Source organism: Cavia porcellus, unplaced genomic scaffold (assembly GCF_034190915.1).
Source record: "Cavia porcellus strain 051 isolate PalLab524CR breed Dunkin Hartley unplaced genomic scaffold, mCavPor4.1 scaffold_26, whole genome shotgun sequence".
NCBI classification, from domain to species: Eukaryota; Metazoa; Chordata; class Mammalia; order Rodentia; family Caviidae; genus Cavia; species Cavia porcellus.
In genome coordinates this window covers 23,765,081-23,790,493 of record NW_026947509.1, presented here as the reverse complement: position 1 = coordinate 23,790,493, position 25,413 = coordinate 23,765,081, and the positions used below count along the sequence as shown (strand labels likewise).

Genomic DNA, 25,413 nt, shown 5'->3' with positions numbered 1-25,413 from the left:
TCACTTGGTTGCGTATAATTTCACAAGTGATGAAGTCATGGCACAAATGAGATCTAAAATTATTCTCAGGAGAACACTGTGAGACACAGTCAAAATAAAGACTGGAAGAAGTTTTACTGGGAAATCAACACAATTGTCTATTGAAGAACAGACACATATTACATGTTTTAATTGTACAATTATATATCAAATATTTCATAAATGACAGGTATTTTCTAGAAAGGAAGGAAACAGATTCAAATACCAAAAGAGCTTCATTCATGAGTCTGGGTTCTTGATTGCTTTGTACTGTTCAATTTCTTTTACAGGAGTTCATGTCCTAGCCTGTTTCCTGCTTCTTTTCCTGACTGACAGATGTCATATGGTAATTAAGAGTCACAGCTTTGAAATACTATGTGTATCACTAAAGGACTATGGACAGCATTTATTAGGTATAGAATACAAATGTTTAATTATCTGTAATAATATCTTTTCACCACAAGGTATAGGGGCTGAATTAAATTAAATAGTTTAATCAAGTGATTAAATGGTGTTGTTAGAAAATGATTTTTAATAATAGTAGTAATTTCTGGATAATAGATGAAATGATGTAATGAATTTAAGCAAAAAATTAATATTGAATCTTAAGTATGGAGTAAGGGTTATCTTTCCATTCTCTGGTATGAACTGTATCATTATTATAGCATGGTTATGGCTGAGGTCACACTTTACTGCATACTGGGTTTATACTATTCAACTAAACTATAATCCTTGCTTGTTTAGTTTATTAATATCATAATTTTATGTTTGAAATATGATGATCTTCTGCTTCTGATGTAACTTATTGTAAATTCTAAGATGATTCACCATAAACTTTGTGGAGCAAGGCTCATACATAAGATTGTTAAACTACACAGTGTAACAGTGCCAAAAACTAGATTAATTACTGGGACCTCACCCATAGATCTTTGAACTGGAAATGAAAGGGATGGGAAAGGACGGGAGGGGAAGAGAAGGGAAGGGGAAAAAGGGGAGGAAAGGGAAAAAAGGGAAGGGAAGGGAAAGGAAGGGAAGAGAAGGGAAGGGAAGGGAAGGGAAGGGAAGGGGAAAAAGGGGAGGAAAGGGAAAAAAGGGAAGGGAAGGGAAAGGAAGGGAAGAGAAGGGAAGGGAAGGGAAGGGGAAAAAGGGGAGGAAAGGGAAAAAAGGGAAGGGAAGGGAAAGGAAGGGAAGGGAAGGGAAGGGAAGGGAAGGGAAGGAGAAGGGAGGGAAGGGAAGGGGAAAAGAAAAACAAAAGAAGGGAAAGGAAAAAAGAAGCAGAAAATGAGGAAAAGAACTTTCTAGGATTGGTAGCTGCTCGATAATTCCTATAAAAGGAAAAGATTAATCTAGGGCACAAACAGTGTTTTAGGTCTGGCATATTCATGCCTGGTCCTTATCTGGCCCTTTACTGGTTATTGTGCAGAAATCTAGGGTATCTGAGTGCCCTGAGCACAGCTGGAGAAATCTGGTTTCTGGTTCACAGAGGAGATGCTCGGCTCACTGTGTGGCAGAACTGGGAATGTGCACTCAGGGGAATGAGCCATTGAGGACTGGAGTCTTCAGTGGGTCTGACAGATGGAGCAGCTCTTGGACATTTCATTCATGACTTTTTCCTAGAAGCTGTCCTGTGAGTTGTTGGCTTTGGATTTAGTAAATCTCCATAGGCCTTGAAGTTACAGAAAGTTGTTTAGAGGTTCTATTCCCATGTGTGGAGACTGTGAAGAGAGTGAATATATTTGAAAAATAGTAAGCTTAATGAATCTCTGAGTGAGCTTGTGTGTTTAAACAAAGTCCCCCCAGAATCTGCTCAGTGTTCTTAACTTTGCTTGAACCAAAACTCGAGCCTGAAGAAACCTGTACCCACCAGGAGACAGTCATGGTGTCTCACCATGGAAGTGAGGGGTGACTCTTCTGCCTAAGCTTCTCTCCAGGCCAGACAACACATGGTGTGCATTCTAGAGGCTTAAAATGGTCTTCACTGTGCTCTTTTTGGCTTTATTTGCATAAAGTATCATAATCGTGGTTCCAAAGAAAGTTAGCCATACCAGCAGTAAGGAAAGAGAAAAACTGTTGAGAACTGCAGTAGTGTTAGAGAAAGAAATCAATGTGAAATTTGTTCAAGTCCTAGGAAAATGAATTATTTTTGAGTGGAATTTTGGTCCTCAGAAACAATTATTTGGTTTTTCATGATTTCTTATGGCAAAAGTACATTCATTTCTTGAACTTTTGGTGTTTGAGCACTAACATGGAATAAATTAACAACTGATAACCAAGATATTACTGTATTTATTAAATTTAATACTAAATAACTTTTATTAATAATTAAATAAACATGGTTCTTTTAAAATGGTATTATTTATGAAGCTATATATTTGATGTGCTGGTCATATATTTTCCTAATACAAAGTAAAATACCAGTCAACTCACTTAGGACCCCTTCTGTCTTTCAGATAGAAGCTTTTTTCTCCCAATAAATATATTCTGCTCTTAAAAAATAAGTAAAATAAAATCAAATAAAGGCTAACGGCTCCTTCTGCCCCCATCTTTGTTTTCTTTATTTTTCTCATCCTCTAGCAATCCTTAACCCCAAGATCCTCAGGAGCTGCACTGGGTCATGGCAGTTCTTACTGCAATCCCTGACTAATCAACCTGCCACTAGAAGTACAAAAAATCTATGAGAAACAAGGCATACAAGTATGCAAATAAGGAAGACGGGAAAGAACGCATCCTGCGCACAAGAAAGGGAAACTTCTGAAAATCATTTAGTTTACTTTCTAAAATAAGAATTTAGAAATTTGTCTGTCATCAATGAACTGAAATAAGTGGTAGCTGTAAAATGTAAAGTGGAAATCTGAGAATAGATCAGAGACTTAACTAAAAGCTAGTATAGCAAATCAATAAATAGAGATCATTGATAAAATATTATGATGAAGACTAATATATCTAAATTGAAACACATCTGAACTAAGGATAAATGATGGAGTGGTTAGTGAACAGAATTCAATACACTGTCATATGTTAAACGTGTATATTGGTCTCCAGCTGACACCATATGCATGTAGCAGTTTAGTTAGAGAAGGTATATGAGTACAAGGATAAGATACAAATCTGATAGGAGAAAATACAATATCCTTTATTTTTTATTAGATGATTATTGCTTAAACAGTATATAAAAAGTCTTAAATATCAAAACTGAAATATATTAAAAATTGACACAAAAACTGAGTTTGTAGATTTACAAAGCTAGTCGGTAAGCCGAAGATACTTGCAGCCTATACCACTGACAAAGGGCCTGTTTTGATTTTTAAAAGGAGACCTCCTTAAAGCCAGTGAGAAAACAAGTAACTATTAGGAGGGTAAATGGCTTGAGAAGATATACACCTGGCCAAATACACACCCCACTCCTGTAAAACAGAGACACAGGTAATCTATTACAAAAAGGAGAACAGTGTTGTCCATGATACTGGACACCTGGAAGAGCTCATAGAGGGGCTCAGAAGTGCTAGCAGAGTCCTATTTCCTGATCTTTGTGCTGACTAGAAGGCTGTGCTCACTTCGTGATCACTTACCAAGCCACACACTTTCCTATTTATATTTGTATATGTATATCATACTACAATAAAAGCTTTAAAATGATGCAGTGGTTTCATGTTAATTAAAAAGTAATCTGTGAGGTAAAAGTAAATTTTCAGCTGTTTTTCCAGTAGTTTTCCCTTCTTATTCTGGAGCTATTAAAGAAAGAATGCATCACTTAAAAACCACAAACTCAGAATATGGGTAAGTGTCGGTTCTCTATTACAGCACCATTGATGAGAAATATGACAACCTCTGTTTTCCTGTATCTGGTATATGAAAAAAGATTTTGACCCTTGTCATATGGTACAGCACATGTTAATGACGGGCATTTTAGATTATTATGAAAGCTGAAAATGTACTGAATAGAAAGTGATAATAGTAGCTCATAATACACTTTATTATTCAGGACAGGATACATGATAATTGAAATGTGTAGAAATCTGAAGAACATGCATATTTTTATTAAAGACATTACCCACTAAAAGAAATATTCTCTTAGTAAAAAAGAAAAAATCAACACTTGTAGAAAAACAATATCTGTTATAATTCTAAATGATAAAGGGCTTGCTAATATTGAGGCAAATTATATCAACATGATTTGTAAAAAGCACTTGGAAATTATTGACATAACCTCACCGTCAAGGATATGTTCTAGTTTGGCATAACAGTGCATGTGAATAATACTGAGCTTTCAGATTTTTCAAGCTGGAAAAACATTAAGATAGAAAGAGAAGCGTGTGGATTAGTGACATTTAAAAGAAGAACTTTGCAATGACTGACATTGGAGCTCATATTAGAAAAGAAGATGAGAGAGTGGCTGTTCGGGAAAGAGTGGAGGCATCAGCACTAAGTTATGAACAGATAGTAAAGAAAGAGAGAAGATCCTGCGCAGCCTGAGTGAGCATCCCAAAGCCTCTGCTACATGCAGCGCTGTCTCAGGCAGTGAGTGCAGCAGTGTCTCAGAACCAGAGCGGGTTTTCTCAGAGTGCTCTCTGTCAGGATTTCAGTGTGATGTGCACATTTCTCCTTCAATGTTCCTATCTGCAAATAGCAAAGGTTAAAAACCTTTTTAGTGTTTCCTGGAGGAGAGCTGTGCCTTTGTGGAAAGCCTGAAACTTGGTATTTATACAATCTGCATGGAAAACAGCACAAATAGCTTCCCAATAAACAAGCCTCTCCACACCAGGACCTTGGGAAGTACTTGTGGTCCTACAGGACTGAATTCCTTGAGAATCATTCACCAGGGGACCTGAGGGTTCTTCTGTTTTCAACACTGACCAGGCTTTCAGATTTCCATTTTATCAAAAGCAAAATATTGGCATACATTTCAGGGGTACGTGGTGATTTCCTAGCATGGAAGAGTCTCTGGGTTTTATCTCCAGCACTGAAAAAAAGCCACATTTTAGAGTCTTTGTGAGAATTGTTTCCATGTGTCTCAGCTGAATGCAATTCTCTGTGTGCAATGATTTTCTTCCCCTTGTGCTCCTTGTTCCACCACAGCTACAACACCCCAGACTGAAAGGCAGCATATTTATACACGTTACCAGTAAACCCAGGCATTATCTGTGCAGTTCTGAGATTTTGGCCTGATTCCCCTGCTCTGTTGTTATTATCATCTTCCCAGTCAAGACACTTCATACACTGAAGGGCTTAACAAAATTTAGGAATTTCCACTGTAAACTCAATACCATGCTGCTTAAATGTTGGCCTGGGACATTTAGAAAATGTCAGAACTCAGCAATTTTGAAAACTATTAATTTGAAGCCCCTAACTATTAACTCCTATTTCCATACTCCAGAAAGATCCTATAATAATTCTCCAATCAGATGCTGCTCCACCAAATCTTCCACCCAGGCTAAATCCACCCATATTTATGTTCTCACACAGCTCCTTACAGTGAATTTGTGTTTTGAGTACATCTGATCACTTATATGTCGTCACATCTAATCCACTGAAATAGCCAGTAGTCCACACTTTACAAATTCACCCATGATCTAGCTGCTGCTACATCCTAGATCCCCGCTTTTTTGTTATATTATTTTCTAAAGGTATCTTATATGGTCTTACCAATAACTTCAATGCACAGCTTTCTACTTAAACTCTTTTGTCACTCACTGCATTATCCCTAATGCAATTCTGCACTGAGTGATGACTGTCTTAATCCCCAATCACTCATAAATATCATCTTTATGCTGCATACTTTGTCTGATGCAGAAGGTTCAAAATAAAGACAGAGGGATGTAGGCTGGTGTTGCTGAGATTTGTTACTGTCAGCATTAACTTGATTTATAGTGGTGCCTGGCAAGCCCTTGTTCTCTCTTTAATTGGTTGTCACTGCCCATCCTTACAGGGCTATTTCAAAGTTTATCACACAACTCAAAATTCATAACCCGAGTGATGCCATTCAGTTTTTTGGTAAACACTTAATCTCTCTTTATGAGAAATAATAAATTCCATTAGAAAATAATAGGTGAGTCAAACTTCTTCCTTCATATCCAAAACAATTACTGAAACACAAACGGATCCTTTCCTCCTTTATTTCAATAAAACTAGAAATATCTGTCCCTCCTGCCAAAACTCAATCTTCTGATCCGTGATCATAGGTCAATTCTATTTATCATATCTGAACTCTGATTCATGGTTATTTCCAAATCATGTAAATACTGCCTGTGTTAACAACCTCATCTAGTTGACATCATATATTTTTATTCTCATTTACATAATCTAAATATCCAAAAATATATTGCAAATTTTCATTGTTTTTTGCGTCATTCAAGTGCAGCTGAAAAGACCAACCTTGACCTTTGTGTTGTTAAACTATCGACAGATATTGAAAAGCCATCTTTCTCTTCTACTTTCTTTAGCTTTTGCTCTGTGATCACACATTTCTCCTTAAAACTCTTTTTCCCAGATCCTCATCCCCTCCAGAATGGCTACTTCACACTCTGGCTGTGCTCTGGGGTTCCTTTAGTAGCTCCTCCACTTACTATTCCTTCAGTGTTCGGTCTTGTAAAGAGTGTCTTCAGTCCCTACTCTTTTTGAATTTTCTCTGAACATCTTTCTTGGACAGCTTTCATCTTCTATTTTATAATAGCCCTATGTCCTGAAACTTCTGTGTCCTTCGCATGTTAACTCTGTAAATACTTGGGTTTCCAGAGGTTAAGTAAGGAAAATGTCTACTCTAAAAGGCCACAGTGAAAAACTTTCAGTCGTCAGCCTTGGCGAATACCGTGGATACTCAGTTCATCTTAGTGGGACCAAGTCTAGTTTTCTCACATGATACTGGACCAATTACATTATTTCTCCCATGTTTCAGTTTTCTTACTTTTTAAGTGAGCATGGTAATATTATTTACTTCATATGACTTAATGATGTTATTTTGTTCATGTGATTAAAATACCCTCTCAAAAACAGACCCTTGAAAATATTTTTCACCACAATGAACTAACAAAATCTAGCACAAAAACCTTGAGGCTCACTTTGTTTCTGTACTCTACCACCAGGGGGCAGTGTTTGCCTGCACGGAAATGTCGGTTTCCTCTTGGGGGCTTCTTTTTGCCTTCTGGCACACCAAGTGCACAGTCTGAGCAGGACAGACAGCAGAGTACTGGTGACAGAGTTCGTGCTGTCATGGTTCAGACAGCATCTCTTAGCGTTAGTCTCTAGGTTGTGCCTGAACAAGGACCTCTCGGATGTGAGATTCCCATTAGAGAGACTCCATTCCTTCTGAGGGACCTCTCCCAGAGTAGCACTCTTGGACTCCTGATGACCAGCCATGCTCTCAGTGACCCTCCTCCTGCTTGGAATGCCTCTCACCTTGAGTAAGTATGCTGTGTTCCCTGTTCCTACCTCCCCAGAGGAATGAAACCAGAGAGGGACACTGTGTCATTATGGTGGGTCTGTCCTGGTCTCACTAATACAGACTTGATGTTGCAGGAGGAAGCAGAGCTCAGTCAGTGGCCCAGCCTGACCACCATGTCACTGTCGCTGAAGGACACGCTCTGTTGCTGAAGTGCAATTATACCTATAGTGCAACACCTTACCTCTTCTGGTATGTCCAGCGACCTGGCCAAGGCCTCCAGCTCCTCCTCAAGTATTTCGGAGGGTCATCTGTGGTTACAGGCAACAGAGGTTTCAAGGCTGAGTTTAAGAAGAGTGAAACCTCCTTTCACCTGCAGAAATCCTCAGCCCAGGGGAGCGACGCGGCCATGTACTTCTGTGCTCTGAGTGACACAGTGCCTGAGACTGCAGGGGGAGCCGAACACAAACTTCTAGAAACACAGAAATTTCTGTGAGGTGAAGACAAGACCTGACCCGTTTTTAGCAAGCTCTCTGATGTGATGAAAGTGAGCAGGTGGAGGAGCAGCCTCTGCAGCCTTCTGTGCCTGTCGCCCAGTGCTCCATTCTTAGTACAGCAGCCTGGAAGTACCCGTGAGGTCTCTCACTCATAAAACTCCTGCACTGGCTTCCTGTCACCCTCAGAATAAAACCAAAGCCTGTGCACTGGGCAGGGAGCCACGATCTCCTCCCATTGCACTTTTACAAAGCTGACAGAAGTAAACATTCATCCACAATGAGTTCTTAAGAAGGGAAAATACTTTTAATAATTATGATAAATTAAGAAATTTTCAAATACAGGGAAATTGAGAAAATTCATTATGAGGAGACTTGTTCTAAAATTAATCAAAAGAAAATTTGTTTAAGCTGAAGGGAAAGATAAGGGAGGAAATACTACAATCTCAAGATCAAAAGAAGAAGGCCTGCGGTGTAGCTCAGTGGTATAAGCGCCTCCCTGGGCAAGCGAAAGGTCCTGAGTTTGATACCTGGTACCAAAAAAAAAAAAAAAAAAAAGTACAAGAATAATGGAAGAACAACATAAATAATAAATATAAAATATGAGAGATTACTAATTTTTGTAAAAAGCTTTGAGGTAGAATTGTTGTACAAAAACTGCTCATATTTGACATATTAAACTTCATGATCTTGGAATTTACAATCATCCTTGTAACCACCATCACAACCAACAAAATGGACAATATCTGCCACCTCTCTGCATTTCCTGTTTCTTTCCTTCTGTTTCATTTGGATTTGTTTTTGGTGTTACTTTTGTAGGATCCTTAACCTGCTCTCGTTTTAAACAGCTTGTTAAGTGTGTACTTGACTTATTTTTTATTTACTTGACTTATTTAAAATGCTCTCAAGTACTGAAATCAGTGGATATAATATTCTCTGATGAGGTTTTCAGAACCTGAGTGTGGAAGACAATTGAGGAGCATAACATAAAGGGCAGAGGGAAGATAATCGACCCAGTGGCATCTATTTTTCTTGAACTAGCCAAATAATACTAAACAGAACATGAAATATTAGATTGTAAGTACCATGTACACCTTAAAAAGACATTAAAATCATAACATAGAAAGGAATAATTATATACACCAATTTAAAGCAGAGGGTAAATGAGGAAAAACTTTGGCAGGAAAATGAGGAAAATAGAAACAGGAGTTAGTGAAGAAGCATTGGAAGAATATGTAGTTATATTTGTAAAAGGGCACTGGGTTTTTTTTTTTTTTTTTGCATGATGACACACGTTCATTATGGAAAAATAAAATCATCTATATTCTACAGTCCAATAAAAACCTATGCTAAACTTCTATGTACAGGTCATTTTATGAACAAAATATGTTCAACTCTGTGACTGTAACCCACTTTGTTATCTTCTACAGAGGAGCTTCAGTCTTCTGGTCCCATACAAAGAGCCAAAAATATACATTTAACAAGCTGTGCTGGGAACTGGATATCCACTTATACAAGACTGAAACTGTATGTCAGCTGTGCAAAGGTCAGAGACCTCGGCATCTGGATGTCAAACTTTGGAAGAGCTAACAGAAAACAGGGGAAACACTTGATGCCAGAGACACTGACAGTGATTTCCTCAATAAGATACTAATACCACTGAAAATAATAATAAGAATCAACAAATAGGGGCTGGGGATTTAGCTCAGCAGCATAAGCCCCTGCCTTGCCAGCAAGCAGTCATGAGTTCCATCCCCGGTACTGATAAAAAGGAAAAAGACAAAAAAAAAAAAAAAAAAAAAAAATTCAACAAATAGTACGCAATTGCATTTTAAAATTTCTGCACACCAAAGAAAACTAACAGAGTGAAGACAGCACCTACAAAATGGAGGAAAATCATTACCAGCTATTCTTCAAATGCAGGTTTTATATCTAGAATATGTGAAGAACTCAGGAGTGTAACATAAAAAATAGCTCCATAAATAAATTAGAAAAAGAATTCAACAGATATCTCTCAAAGGCAGAAGTACAAATGGCCAACAGGAACACACACAAAGAAAAAATGTTCAAAATCTTTGACTAATAAAGAAATGCAAATTGAAAGTAAGGAGATTCCACTTCCTTGCAACCAGCATGTATCTCATCCAGAATACAAATGGCAATAAATGCTGGTGAGGATGCCCGGTTCCTGCTGAGAATACAAATTAATAGAGCCACCATGGAAATCAGTACAGAAATTCCTCAGAGGAATAAAAATAGGGCTCCCCCTGGGCCCAGCAGCACTGCTCCCCGGCACACACCTGAGTGAAGTAAGTCAGCGGAGTGTAAGGATGTGTGCACACCCAGGGGGAGTCAGCCCAGCTCACAGTGGTCAGGATATAGACACACATAAGTCCCCACCAACAGGTGACAAAAGAAAACATGACATTATGTATACAATGGGGCAGTACTACGTGCTAAGGAAGAATGAAATTCTGTGATTTTCAGGAAATTGAGGGACCTGGAGACCATCATTTTGAATAAACAAGTCCGATTCAGAAAGACAAGTGCAATTATTCTAGTATGTAGAATATTTAAAAATACCAAGAAAGTACAAGAGAATTTATTTTTATTACTGAATAGAAAGGAAATAACAGGAAGGAGTGTGAGGGCCAGCAATAAGGGTTATGGATACAAGCACAAAACTTACCTCATGTTAGAACTCCCCAAAATGTAAAGCTTGTGAGGAGAGAGAGGAAGCGGCTGAAGGAGGAATTAAACGATATGTGCATGAATGAACCTTTTAAAGTGAACCTATTGAGATTAATGAACATATTAATAAACCTGTTAATTTTCGGAACAAACACAAACAACTCATTTCTCAGAAGTCTTTATTTATTACTCTCGGGTTGCAAAGCAATGGAGCCATCGCTGACAGTAACCCAGGGTCAGCCTCACGTGGCGCTGCCCATAGACTCACCCAGGTGTCCACACTGCTTCTTGAGAACACTGTCATTTCTCAGCTGGGCTGTCTTGCATATTCCTTCAAAATTAATTGGACATGGATGTATATCTGAGTCTATTTTTGTAATACCTATTTTTCTACTTTGATACAATACCTGCTTAACTTACGTCTTTTATGTTCACCAATATCAAATTCTATGGAGTACTGTACTTTACAATAAGGTTGAAGGTTGAATCCTCCAGTGTTGCTGAGTTGGGATTATTTGAACGTGTTTCCTTGCCATATAATTGTGGAGTTGTTTCTTCAATTCATATGAAGAATTAGAGTTTTAATTCACAGCTCATTGAATTTATGTCAGAATTTGAGAGGTTTACATCTATTGAGTTTTTTCATTCATGAACATAACATATTTCCATTTACTAAATTTTTAAAAATTTCTTTTAGCAATGTTTTGGGCTTTTCAGGACAGAAGTCTTAGAAACATTTAATAATATAGAAAGCATGTAGATGTGAATAAAGGCATATATAAGCTCTTAAAATTCAATAAAAGATTGAATATTAGGATGAAAAAAATATTTGTGCAGGGCTTTCAAAATAAAGTCCATGAACATGAAAAGATGCTCTTCCTCAGGGTTCATCAAAGTACAGCCTATGACCCAGCGGCAGTCATGAGTCAGCTTTTATGAAGTTCAATTAAAGCAGTGCCATTTGCTAATCAAGGACGTGTCACATGCTTCAGTGGAGGAAATAAGAAGTTGCAGTAGAGAATGAATTACCATCCAAGATTAGAGTTTGGTGCTTACTACTCTGGATAAAGGTTGCTAGTACATATTTTACATCATTTCATCAGAAAAATGTCAGTAAACACCATAGTAAGATATCACTACAGAACCATTATGTTCAAACTTTTAAAGAGCGACTAAAAAAAAAAAATGGCTCCCCAGGCTCCTAGCTGTCTAATTTCAAGGCTGTGTAAGGGAGCATGTATTTCAATGTGGAGTTTTAAACCTGACTTGACATGGGTAAGGGAGGCCAGGACAGGGGTGTCAGGCAGTAGCTCAGCCCAAGGCCCAGCACGTGCCTCTGAAGTAAGTGCCCACAGGGTGCATGAGATGCACATTTCACATCCCAGTAACCCTGCTTTTTCCTGGCCTAGCTGACACCCTAAGCAACTCCTCCAGATGTCACTGGGAAATGCCTCGGTTGAGGGCAGCAGATATTTCTAATAGACTCAACAAGGCAATCTTCTCTCCTCTACAGTAATTCTTGGTCCAGAAGAAGAAGCAGCCATCACTCAGTTCAGGGATGCAGGGTTCGATAAACAGAAGTCTGCGTGCCCGGCATCATGTGAATGAATAAAGAATAAACAGGTTTCACACATTTATCACAGCAGAGTACTGCTCAGCCATGGGTGTACAGCAAGTACTAAGCAGACATAAAATATAAATTTGAGTCATTTGTAGGAAATTTGATGCACCTAGACTCCATAACGCTAAGTGAAATGAACCAGACACAGGTTTTATATCACATGAGTTCTCTTATATGAGAAACCCAAACTATATGAGTATATCATTGCTCATTCAAGAGATGCAAATTAAAACAACACTGAGATTGCATGTCACTCTAGAAAGAATGACTGTCATCAAAAAATCAACCAATAACAAATGCTGGCAGGGCTGTGGGGAAAAGAAACACTTCTCCACTGTTAGTGGGAGTGTAGGTGGTGTCGCCACTGTGAAATCAATGTGGAGATTCATTCAAATTTAGGGTAGGAGATCCCTTTTGATCCAGTTATTCCTCTTATGGGTATCTTTCAAGAATTGAAATCATCACACCACAGTGATAAACGTGCACCCATGTTTTGAGCAGCACAATTGGTAAAAGCTAAATCTTCGAAATAAACCAAATTCCCTTTAACTGAGAAAAGGATAAAAAAGATGTGATTTTATATATAATGGATTACTACTCAGTCACAAAGAAGGATAAACTTGAGACTTTTACAGGTAAATTGGATGCAACTTGATACCATTCTTGTAAGTGAAGTAAATCAGACCCATATGTGTAAACATCATATTGTCTTGCTAATGTGAGAAACAAAATGAGTAAATAAGTTTCAAAATGTACAACAGATATTGTGAATTGGGAGGAAACTATTCAAAAGAAAAGACAAACTGTAATAGTGAAAAGGGGAATAAGAAAGAGAAAGTTATCTTTACACATAAGATAGTTAAGACATTTATACAACTATTCTCTTAGGTCACTGAAAAAGAAGATGTGCACTAATATTGTTTGGACAAGATAGCATGCTTGTATCTTATAATGTGAATAACTACTATGAAGATACAATACACAATGTATTAATTTTGGTAACTCTCTTAATAACCTGTTTTTAAACGCTGTTTTTTTTCTTATTATTATTTTTTTCTCTTTAAAGTAAAAAGGGATATTCTACTCTTAGGTGCTTATTAGAAATGAAATCATCTCCCTATAACAAGGATTTTTGCTTTTAGCAATTTAATTAAGTTTAATGGTATAATTTATATACGCATAATAATCAAATATATGATGGGGACTTTGTACCTGAACATGATACATGTGGAGAGACAGGAACCTGAACCAATGGAGATAAAGGTTAATAAAAACAGACTCATAGAACGCCGAAATGTTGGAATTATCAAATATGGGATTGTAAATACTTATATCAAATAAGTTAAGGGACATGCAGGAAACCAATATTATAAAAAAGGAAAAGATGTAGGAATATGAAGAGAAATATGAAAACATTATGAAAAGAAACTCTAGACTTAAAAATCCACAATATGAACCAACAGAACATTATGTGTGAGTGTGAGAGCACACAGAGCACTGGGAAAATCACTAAGGGAATTGGATGTGAGTAAACAGAAACCATTCAAACAGAGACACAGAGAAAGTTATTTAAAGGACAGTGAACCCTGTCCTGCATCACATCGTCATTTGAGAAGGGCCCATAAATTTCAGATGCACCATGCTGTGTACACTTTCCAGCCTCCTAAATGATGGGCCAAATAATTATCTTTTCCTTAAAATGTACTTTGCTTCAGGAATTTTAGCATAACACAAAATGGACTAAGGCAGTTACAGTGAGCCGTGGAGCAGATGTCTTTCCATTTGTCCCATACTGGTAGGTTTATAGTTAAGCCTTGATTTTCTCGGTCCTTATTTAACTATCTTTCCTTCTGTATTCTTCTGAAGTTTCTATCACATGCACATTAGATTTCTTGGGTTTGCCCCACAGCTCAGGGACTGTTCCTTTCAACTTACTTTGTCTTTCTTCAGTTTGAACCATTTCTATTGTTCTTCAAGTCTGCTGAGATTTTTCTTACATTTTCTCATCTGATACTAATCCTACCTAATTTATTCTCATCTCTAGAAGTTCTATTTGACTCTTGTGTCTTTTTCTACTCTTCATGTCCCTACAGTTCTTTGGAGATTTAATATATTTTATGCATAATTTTAATGATTTATAATTATTTCTGTTCATAATGATAATCCTATCATCTGTGTAATTTCTTGATCCCTTTCTACTGTTTTGTTTCCTCTTGGCTATAGATGATATTTATCTGCTTGTTCATATGTCTGACAATTCTGATGATGCTACATCTATGAATGTTATGTCATTGGATAGAGACTTGTTTTGTGGGACACATGCACATTTGTTCTGAACTGCACATTTATTCAGAAGAATAAAAAGGAGAGTCCCCCCCGCCCATTATTGAGCAGAGGGTTTCCAAAAGGCAGAAAACCACACATGTTCTAGTTCAGGGGTTTTCACACAAGTTTTGGCCAGGTGAACCCGACAGAAAGCATGGACACTGCTACCTGCTGCCAGGCCTTTGGTGTCCAGAAAGGAGGCCGTCTGACTTGTACTCCACCCCTCCAAGGTTCCTCCTAGTCTGTTTAGGAACTTGCCCACCTTCTACCTGACAGCCTACACCACAGGACTTCTTTAGCCCACTGTTAACACATCACTTTCTGGATGATTCTGGTGTCTGCTCACGTGCTACAAGGTCTGTTTAATGTTGGTTGCTGTGCCTGGCCCTGTATGAGCTCAGGAAATTATTCAGGCTATCACTTTTTCTTTCCCTCAGACAGTTTCCTCCACAGGTATGTAAACCAGGCAAAGATTAAAACTAAAATTTAAGGTCAGTTGCTATAGCCAGAATAATTTATTCCATTGTATTTCACAAATGCACAAGCCAGTGAGAAATCATGGTCCTTCAGAGCAATTTTCTGGCAAGCACTGAACTGGATGATGTAGGCGGCCTGGTGCTTGGGACTCAGAGAGGGACAGGGATAATTAGGTGATGTTCTGATGGAGAGGAGCGAGGGTTTTCTACACAGAGATGTCCTTCTTTAACCATAGGAATCAAGGACCGTAGAATAGTCCACATAGAAGCCGTGGCTGGGGTTATTTGGGGGAAGATCTCTACACCATGAGAGTGCACTGGAAGTAGCAGTAATTAAATGTCGTCCAAATACAGTTGTGGTTGTACAAAGCGAATCCATTGTGGTTTCTTCTTACAGGGATATTTATGGTTTTTATCAAACTTTCTCACAAGCCATTTTGTAACAGTGCCTGATACTTAATTTTTTCTTTGTTTTTGTTACATCCTCGCCCCTGTCATCTGAAAGTAGTAAATGGAAAATAACAGACATGAAAAATCCATGAATTTCAGATAAACCATCTGAGCAGTGCGATGAAATCTTGCATGGCTGAGCTCCATTCTTCCAGCAAGAGAGCCATCCCTGTATCCAGCATATTCGTGGTATACAGGCACCCACACTTTAGTCCTCCTTCTTTTTGTCACTTTTTCTACCACACCTGGAATTGGACAAAAGTTACAGCCCCAGTGCATGATAAGTGCTTAGTTAGGATATAAAAGCCACAGTACTTGTGAGTAGGAGACATGAACCCAAAGGTGTTTCAGTTGTCAGCAACGTGTTGCATCAGAAAGCACTGTGCTCACTGTATGTGCAAACGTCATTATACATGTGTGTGTAGGGAACGGTGGTCCGCTTAGTATTCAGTGCTGCAGGAGATTTCAGGCACACTGTGGGGGTCTTGGAGCAGATCTTCTGTGGCCAAGGGCGAGGGAGGACAAAGGCATCATATGTATTTAAAACAAGGTCAGAGGTAGAGTGCAAGTTTGAGAACTACCAGTAGATGGCGATACTTCTTCATGTGTGGTCCAGGTTTGCAGAGTGGCGTTCCTTCAACAGATCTAATAGGTTTGTAGTAACCAGATAGGCTGCTGTTGTGCAGAACAAAGCTCAGGTTTCTTCTAGTGAGGTGTTTGGATTATATCACAAACATCAAGGATCCTTTCCTTCTATTAACATGCTTTCTGTCATCTGCTCTCTTCTTGTGATACTCTTAACATCTAGTAAGTAACATTTTTTTCTTAAGTACTAATATTTCAGTTTCCTACAATTACAACAATTTTAGCTTTCTTCTCTATATAACAGAATATTTTTCTGTTTCTTTAGAGCGGAGCTATGGAGACTCAGTGACCCAGACAGAAGGCCCGGTCATTCTCCCAGAGAGGTCCCAGCTGACCCTGAACTGCACTTACCAGACTACTTACTCGGTTACTTTCCTTTACTGGTATGTGCAGTATTCCAGCACAGCTCCTCGGCTCCTCCTCAGGAGCGCCACAGAAAACCAGCCGGCAGAGAACCGAGGTTTTCAGGCCACTCTGGCCAAGAGTCAGCGCTCCTTCCCCCTGCAGAAACCCTCCCTCCAGCTGTCAGACTCTGCCACGTACTACTGCGCCCTGGGGACACAGTGAGGAGAGCTGCAGGGGGAGCACAGCAAAAACCACGAGGGGGCTGGAGGCTGAGGGGAGAAGCCCTGACAGGGGATGGCTGTGTCCCTCCCTTCTGTGAGAGTGTTCACTCAGTTTCCGCAGGAACATGATGAGCCCATCTCAGGTCAAATTCCAAGAACCCTCAGAGGTCATGAGCTATGCTGATGTAGGAAGGGATGGAAGTAAAATTAAAGAGAACAGTTTCGCTGCCTGGAAGTACCCGTGCTCGGCCTGAAAGGTTTCTTTCTCTTTCAGATTCAGGACCCTCTCACTGCTGGCATTTCCTGAAAATGCTGATGAGCAATTTTTCTCTACCAGCATTTTAGCTGCTATTTAAAATCTCCTGGAATATTAGGTTCTTCATGCAAACACTTCTGTTTACTCACATCCAATTCCCTTAGTGATTTTTCTGCAACTAGAACATGTGTGGTTTTCTGCCTTTTGGAAACCCTCTGCAAAGAAAACTGAATCTGTTTTATTATTCTGCATCGTTCTCCACAACTAAGTGAGGCTCCGCTGGTCCTTAACCCCTGCTGCAGGATATCCCACACAGCCCCACACCAGCCTGTGCTTCATGCAGCTGCTCAGGAAGAATGACTTTAGAGGACCCTCAAGACCAAGCAGTGGGCACAGTTCCCTGCCAGGCCCTCATAAGACTACAGAAGAGACGGGAGGCAGCCTGGTCAGGAAAGGCCGTGTCCAGTGAGTCCTCCCTCTTCATGTGAAGTGTCCTCTGCTATCACCGTAGCCTTAAGGCCCCAATCACATGGTGGGGCTGCTCACCTGAGGTTGGGCTTTCATTCTCTGATAATGCATCTTAAATAGTAGAAAAGAGTCCAGGATTTTGGCCAAATAATTCCTTTAAGCAAGTATTATCTTAAAGTACACCAGTATGCTTACATATTCCTCTGTAAAGCCAGTGACATGTGAATACCACGGATGCCGCTCACAGAAAGACTTCTCTTCCTCTGTGTGTTGTAAAGGGCTGAAAAGGTATAAGCTGGGTTACCAGCTAGAAAGGCAAACGAAATGTCTTATTTCCCATTTCTGAAGTTGAGCTGTAACAGCCCTAGATAGACCAATGATTTCCTATCACTTGGAACTCAGCAGACTTCAGACCTCTGATGAATTCTCAGTTTCTGTAGGAAACCCGGGCGTCTGTCTGGGGCCTCACCATTCACTGCCTTCATGACCTCAATGGCTCTGTGTGCTGTAGATGCGGTCACCGGGACAGGAACGAGAAAACTGGGGCCGAGCCCTCATTGGGCCCTCTTCGGGTCACTCTTGGGTTTTCCCTTTTACCCAAACTCCTGCTTCTCCCTACCCTCCCTGTTCTCTACTGTAGGAGTTCAGTCCTGAGGACTGGATCTCCCAGGCTCCCACCTCAAAGTAATTTCAGTTTTATTCTAAAATTTCTTGGTGTCATTTTAATTCATATTTTTATCTTTTCAAAGCACAGTTTTAAGTTTTGGGGCTTACAAAACCATAAACCCTCCCTCTGTGTGATTCTAAAGCTTGAATTTCAACCCTGGAAAGGCTGGAAGGAAGTGAGGAAAGTTCAACACCTCCAGAGCTTCTCCTTGGCGCTCACTTGGGCCCCTAGAGGGCGCTGTTACCCAATCTGGAAATGACTTTCCATCCAATGGAATGGACACACAAACACCTTCCTTCCTTCCCCTACAGTTTAGTGAGGAGTGATCTGAGCACAAGAGGTAGAAATTGGTAAAACGGGAGGTTATTGTGTATGAGGACAAATGAATCCTTATTGGCACCTACAGTCTCTTTTGCTAATTAAGCCTTTCAGTGGACAGCTCTGCTGTGTAAATGTGAGCTGATGACACCATAATATGGACACTTTCCTAAGTCCTTAACGACCATCTCGCACATATCTACATACATTGTTATCATGACTTCTATGTGCATCACTACCTGTATCTCACATAAACTCCTGGAGCAGAGAAACATATACAGAAAAAGCAAGGCTGAAAATTCCAGAGAAGAGGAAGCAGATTTCTAAAACAAATTCTTGCTTAGATTTTATATACCAGAGGAAAATCTGAGTTTTATTTTACATATTCCAAATGATATCAGAACCATTTAATGCTATCATTTCTTTAATATTTTTTGCCTTTTTCTGGTAGCTAGAAGAAAGAGAAGGTAAGAAGAAAGGGGACAAGTTAAAGACAGAGATACAATGAGAAGACAAAATGGAAGGGGGGAAAATTAATCATAATGAACAGAGGGGCTTTATCAAATGCAAGCATGAGACACAGGCAGTTACTATAAGAATCAGGAAAAAAAAAAGCCCCATCTCCCAAACAAGGTAATATGTAACTCTTGTCTGAATTGAAACTATGTTTGTCCTCACAATTAAGGATTTTGCTACTATCGCTTGTTTTACATAGCCTGTAGTTATTCTTAAATAATACATACATATAAAATTATCGATATTAATAGATTATATGATATTTAGATGCATATATTCTTTGATTTTTAAATTAGGCAAGAAGCATCTTCTTAAACTTTTATAATTTAAAAAATTATTTATTTGATCTGAGGTCTTGGTACCCTGGAACTCTGGCTTAAATATCTGCCCTTCTCAGCTTCTTGAGTAGCAGGGTTTGTAGGCACGGGTCACCATGTGTGGCTAAACATTTATTATTTCCTTAGGGTGTTAAATTTTACACTCCTTACTCCAGTCTTGTGAAGATTACAGTGCATTATCATTATTTTTAGTCACCCTAATGTGCAACAGTACTCTTGAACTTCTTGCTCCTAAGTGTAATTTAGTACACACTGGTTAAACTCTCCCTCACCCTCCATCTCCTCAAGTTGTAATTCATTACAATAATGTTTACCACAACTCTTGGTTATTCCGGAAGAATCCCAATCTACAAAGTCCAATAAGAAGGCAGTATTATGTGTTACAGTATTAGAGGTGTTACAACTTTTTTACTTAGTATGCCTGGAGTGATTCTCAAGTAAATTAATTTAGAGGTTAATAAGAACTCATTAGAACACACATTTCTTTTCTGGGTTTCAATACACGTACATACATGTCCTTTCTGTGATGATCCCCAGACGCATTAATGTGGTTGAGCTGTTCTCCTTTGCAGAAGTGCCTCCCCTTCCTGCTCACATGCACCCTCACACTCCTCACAGCTCAGGGATTGCAAGAAAATGTTCCTCTAATTATATTTGTCTCTGTCCTCTCTCCCCACCAAGCTCCACCCAGATTCTCAAAGGTTTGAGTACAGGAGAGGCTTCCTGCACAGAGCTGTGGAAGACTCAGTGTCTGGGCCTGAGCAAGTTCTTTAGTGGAGCCAGTTGGCTGCAGGAGCAGTTCCAGAACCAGGAACTGACAGCAGTGACCCTGAGTTGACTATGTGCATCTGACTGATGCACCTAGGCCAAGAAGGATCATGAAGAGGATCTTGAGCTCTCTGCTGGGGTTTCTGTGCACCCAGCTCTGTGAGTTGAACTGTTTCAAATTTGGGGAATTTAAAGCACTTTTGCAGGTGCAGTGGAGGGGTTAGGCTAGGAGCTCACAAATCTTGCAGACTGTCCTCCCCATCATGATCCATGGGGGCATTATCAGGGCTGTGTACACACTGAAGTGACATCACCTGTGACCATTTCTCCATTCCTACTCAGGTGTCAGAGGGATGCAGGTGAAGCAGAGTCCTCCAGCCCAGATACTCCAGGAAGGAACTGGGTCCACTCTGTCATGCAATTTTTCTAACACAGTGAGCACTGTGCAGTGGTTTCGCCAAGATCCTGGAGGACACCTGGTCAACCTGTTTTACATTTCTTCAGGGACAAAGCAGAGTAGAAGACTAAAGGCCACAAAAGTACCTAAAGAAGACCACAGCTCACTGTCCATCTCCTTTTCCAGCCTCATAGACTCAGCCTCTTATTTCTGTGCTGCAGCCCACAGCGCTCCCCAGGCGCCTGCAGCTGGTGCACACATCCTCAGCTGAGCTCAGCCCTGTGCCAACCACAGTGCATCACAGGGCCACTGAAGCAGCGTCTTCACAGGTTCATATGTTTCATCTGAACTGGTAGAGTGTCAAGTACACACACTTTTAGACTTCATAGATTTGTTTGTTTTTTTGTTTCTTTTTTTTTTTCATCCTAAATTTTACCTCCCCTTACACAGAGGCCTAACTTAGAACTAGCAGTGTAGTTCATAGGAGGACTGGGTCAAAATAAATATTAAATTCCAGTGTTCTGAGTTCCCAGAGAATAAAAAAGAAAATGAATAAAAAGAAAAGAAAGTTATACAAAATAAAGGTGTTCTTAGTGAGGATGTATCTTATCTGTGCCCGTCTCAAGCTCATTTGGTTCTGTCTTAGCACAGGGTGCTCCCGCAGGCAAGTGCAAATACTTTGCTTTCAAACAATAATAGAAGGGCAACAGAAAAAAGAAAAAAAAAGTTCAGTGAATGCTCATATACAATAACTAGATGTCAGAGAAGATGTGAAGCTACACGTTCCATTCATCTAAGTCCCACCAAGTTCTTGAAGCTTGTTGTGTGGCTTAGGACTCGCTCTATGCTGGAGTGTCCCTAGCAGGACTGAGAGCACTGTGTGTCTGCTGGAGGATGTCTTCAGGCCAAGCTGTTTTATGGGGTTGCTCTAGTCTTTTATTTCCTTGCAGTTATCCTGCTCAGTTGTATCCATTACTGGAAGAAATCTCCCAACTGTTGTTACTGAATTTCTGTTTCTCTGGGTAGTTTCTTTCAGGTTTTGTTACATGTATTTTGGGAATCTGTTGTTAGGTGTCTGTACATTTTAGCTACTGTAGTTTCCTAAATGACTTACTTGTGATCATGATAAACATCCCTCTTTATCTTTGGTAACTCTGGTTCCCGTTATGGGAACATTATAGCAACTCTCTTTCTCTTAAGGCTGCTGTTAACATGATTCAACTTTTACTGTTAAGCTTATTGATACCTGCTATAATTTGTATCTTGAATGTTCTCCAAAGGCCCATAACTGAGGCTATTTGGCACTGTGGTGAGGTGGGTCCCAGTGGGAGAATTTAGCTTATCGCTTCCCTGCCCTTGATGAGTGAGGGATGCTGGTTCTTCCTGTCTGTGTCCGGGTTGCTGGAGGTGAGTGCCTTCCTGTGCTGTGTGTGTCCACCATGGTCCACAGCCTTGACAGATGAAGAGGCAAAGAGGCTGTTTGCTATGCACTGAAACCTTGCAAATGGGTGATTTCAGTCATTATGTAGGTGACAGAAACAGACTAACACAAAAATACTGACGGTAAGATGACCCACATATCACAGCATTCAGGATGTGAAAAAATTTAGATTAAATTTTACATTACATACTTTTACACATTCTAGGTTAAAACTCAGTAAACCAAGGATGTGCTTAAAGAATCATTTACTCATAAGTCTGAAATATGAAAAAATACAAAATTATCTTTTTTGTAAAATCTTTTCTTGTCACTCCGAAATCTTAGGAGAATGGAAGGGATGTGAGTAGTAAAGGAGATTTAGACCCACTGGGCATTGTCAGGAGACAGAGCTGGGTGATCAACGTGATTTCCTGGAAACACTTTTATGTTCTCATTATCTCTATTTTACTTTTCATTAATGAGCGTGTGATACATAATAAACACAGAATGGGACACGGCATAGACACATCACTTCTGGGTCTCTCTTACTTCCTCTTCCTTTCTCAGTGCTCCCATCTCAGCCCGTACTCAGACTGTCTTGATCTCTGCTAAAATTGAGTATGTGTGTGTGAACCCATTTCTGTGTCACAGTACATGTATCAATCTCTGTGCCTCTCTTTCACCATTACCAAACTCTGTAGATTGCTGTTCTGTACAGTAAGTGTTGCTAGCATCTCTCCTTAATGTTCCTTTTCATAACTGTTTTGGTTACTCAAGCAGATTTTCACATGCATGTAAATTATGCATTCAGTTCGCAATATATACAAGTATAATGTAATTTTGAGTACTACCTTATTACAAATTTTTGAAAAGGTGAATTTATAATTTTTGAGTCTTCCAATTCATGAACATATTTCCTGATTTAGTAAGCTTTCTTTATGTTCATTGGTAAGAGATTTTGGTTATTTTTAAGAAAAAAAAAGCCAGAAACTGGAAAAAAACTGTTTGAAACACAAATGTTATTCAAAGAATTTTACATATAATGTGTGAAGAGTTCTTGAAAATCAATCAAAGTATAAATTTTAAAATGAACAAAATTAGTATAGCCTTTATACATAAGCTATGCAAATGAGAAATAAGCAAATAAAAGAACGTACTTCATCAGAGGCTAACAAAACATGATCCATGAGCCAAATGTAAGGATTCACTTATTTTATCAGTTTTAATTGCTATAAAGAAAAGTCATTTGTTTATGTATTGTGAATTGCTTCTTACATGTTATACATAGAGAGCTAAGAACCTGCAACAGAGACTGAAAACAGAAAATCTGCAGTACCCAATCCTCTATGCCAAAAATTTAACCACTATTTGGCATCCATAATTATCACAGAAACAGTGTCATCGAAGCTAAGTGCGGTAGGAATAGATCAGCAATGAGATGGGCTGGGCCCTCCAGGGAGTCAGTGCTGAAGATGAGAAGGCATCAGGGCTATGGCCACAGGTGCATCTGAAGAAGACTAAAAGTGCTAGGGTGTGATTTCATACTTTCCTAAGTAACTCTTAGGATACTTAGCAGAAGCTCGGGAGTATTGGTGTCACCTCTTTGAGAATTGCCATCACCTTATTAAGGGTGGATCATCATCTCCCACCCACCAAGATTAAGCCTAAAACCACTAGGGATAAACTAGGACTACCAAGACTAAGACTATAGATACTGACCAAGTTTAATGATGGCACCCATATGCCCATATACCAGTAGATCAGTCTCATCTAAGTGACTATATTTGCAATCATATTGGTTAATCATAATTTCAATCCCTGTTGTGCCCGCCTCATGATTTTACTCTATAAAACTTCATTTAAGAAGTGGTCTCACTGGCAACCCATTTAAGACCCCTGCTTTTAATATAAGTAAAGAAACTCTCAGCCTGCTAGATGTCCAGTAGAAGTTCATATTCTCTACAAATGAAGAATGGATTTTAGGAACAATGGAAATTAAGAGCAGAATATATTTATTGAGAGAAAGAAAGCTTCTGTTCAAGAGAGTGATAGAAGGAGTCCTAAGTGGATTGCTGAGGATCCTGCCTTTTCTAGAGAATTTTACACAGCATAACCACAAAGCGAAGTGGGTTCAAGGTGGGGAAAAATGGGAAGTGAGCTGGGACAGAACTATGGCCAAACAATAAGACTATGAGTGTAATTGTGGGTAAAGCTGATTAAATCAGAATCAAATTGAGAAGCAAGTCACATAGCAAGCAGATATGAATAGAGAACAGGGCCTTTGCCTGTAGGGCTTTGGATTAGTGGCTCCTTCTGGCTTCTTCAAAGTGAGCAGACAGACTCCCCAACTCAGCAGTCACGGCACATTCAATCTTGGCCCCCCAGAAACCACCTCTTGGAGGCAGGCACTACTTGCTGCTGAGGTATTCTGCACCTGGACTGTCAGGAGCACAGGCAGGCAACTCACCAGGAGGGAAATTCCTTTACCATCTGCTCCCGGGGTGCTGCGCACACCCATGGTCTCCATCTGCTAAACAGCAAATAAATGCAAACTGGAATATTGGCTGTCTGTCACCACTCAGGAGAAATGGGATGAAGAGAGAAACTCAAAATAATTATTAGCCCATTTTTACAACACTCATTGATCTGTTATTACAACTTGTATCATGAACTAGAACTGTCTTAGGGACTTCATATGTGCTTTTCTTGGTTTCTAATTGCCTTTTGGTCACTTTAGTTTAATTCGTCTTTTGAAATGAAGAAGGAAAAGGAAGAGCAGCAAGACCCCACGTGATCACATAATGGGATGCAAAAACTCAGTCTCCATTGTTAGTAATATTCACGTGTCCTGTGTGTTTTCAGGAGAAGATAATAGTGTGTATCACAGAAATACCTGGCATTCTCTTCATGAGGTTATTCAAAAGAGAACAATAAGACTCAGTATTTGAGTCAATAGTATAGAAAATGTGGTAGAATAAATCTAACATATATGTCTAAAAAGTATAATTAGTTTTGCGGAGGCAGTAGGTCTGATTATACTCATACTATTAAAATCTAGTAAATAAAACTTGCTATCCTGTTGAGAGACGAGCATTTTATTATGCTTATAATTAAATAAAAACCCAAGATAGTTTCACCTCCAAAGACTATGGGATGGAATTTTATCACATGATTTGGATATAGTGTTGTCATTTGTAAAACTGAAATAGATCCTAAAGCTCAGGAAAGGAGAAGCCGCAATGATTGTATTGACATGACTGCCTTTCACAGAAAAGAAAAGACCTATGTGGAGAAGAGTAAACATTTGTCAGTTTAGTGACCAGGCAGAGGATTAAAAGGACAGTGTAGGGTTCAGAGTCAATATTACTATAAATGTGTCCCTCAAATTAATCTATTGAGTAGCATCTCCATGCGTAACCCAGCTCAGTGTGCAGTTCCTTTCAGCTCCAGCTCTCAAAATAACTGCTTTTCTCAGTGTCACTTCTAAGAACTCCTAACTGAGCTCCAGTGGAAACAAGGGTAGACAGAAGATCAGTTGTTTCTCACATGTGTGCAGGCCTTGTGGTGTATGAACCTAAAAACCCATTTCCTGTTTGGGGGAGTC

At 39.4% G+C, this 25,413-nt stretch overlaps 1 gene segment (V, D, J or C); it reads left to right on the top strand.

Moving 5' to 3' along the window:
* The first annotated feature begins 16,138 nt into the window (after positions 1-16,138).
* LOC134473114 (T cell receptor alpha variable 18-like) lies at positions 16,139-16,679 on the top strand. The segment is given in 2 exon segments: positions 16,139-16,257; positions 16,361-16,679. Coding segments are annotated over 2 exon segments (348 nt in total).
* The last annotated feature ends 8,734 nt before the right edge of the window (positions 16,680-25,413 follow it).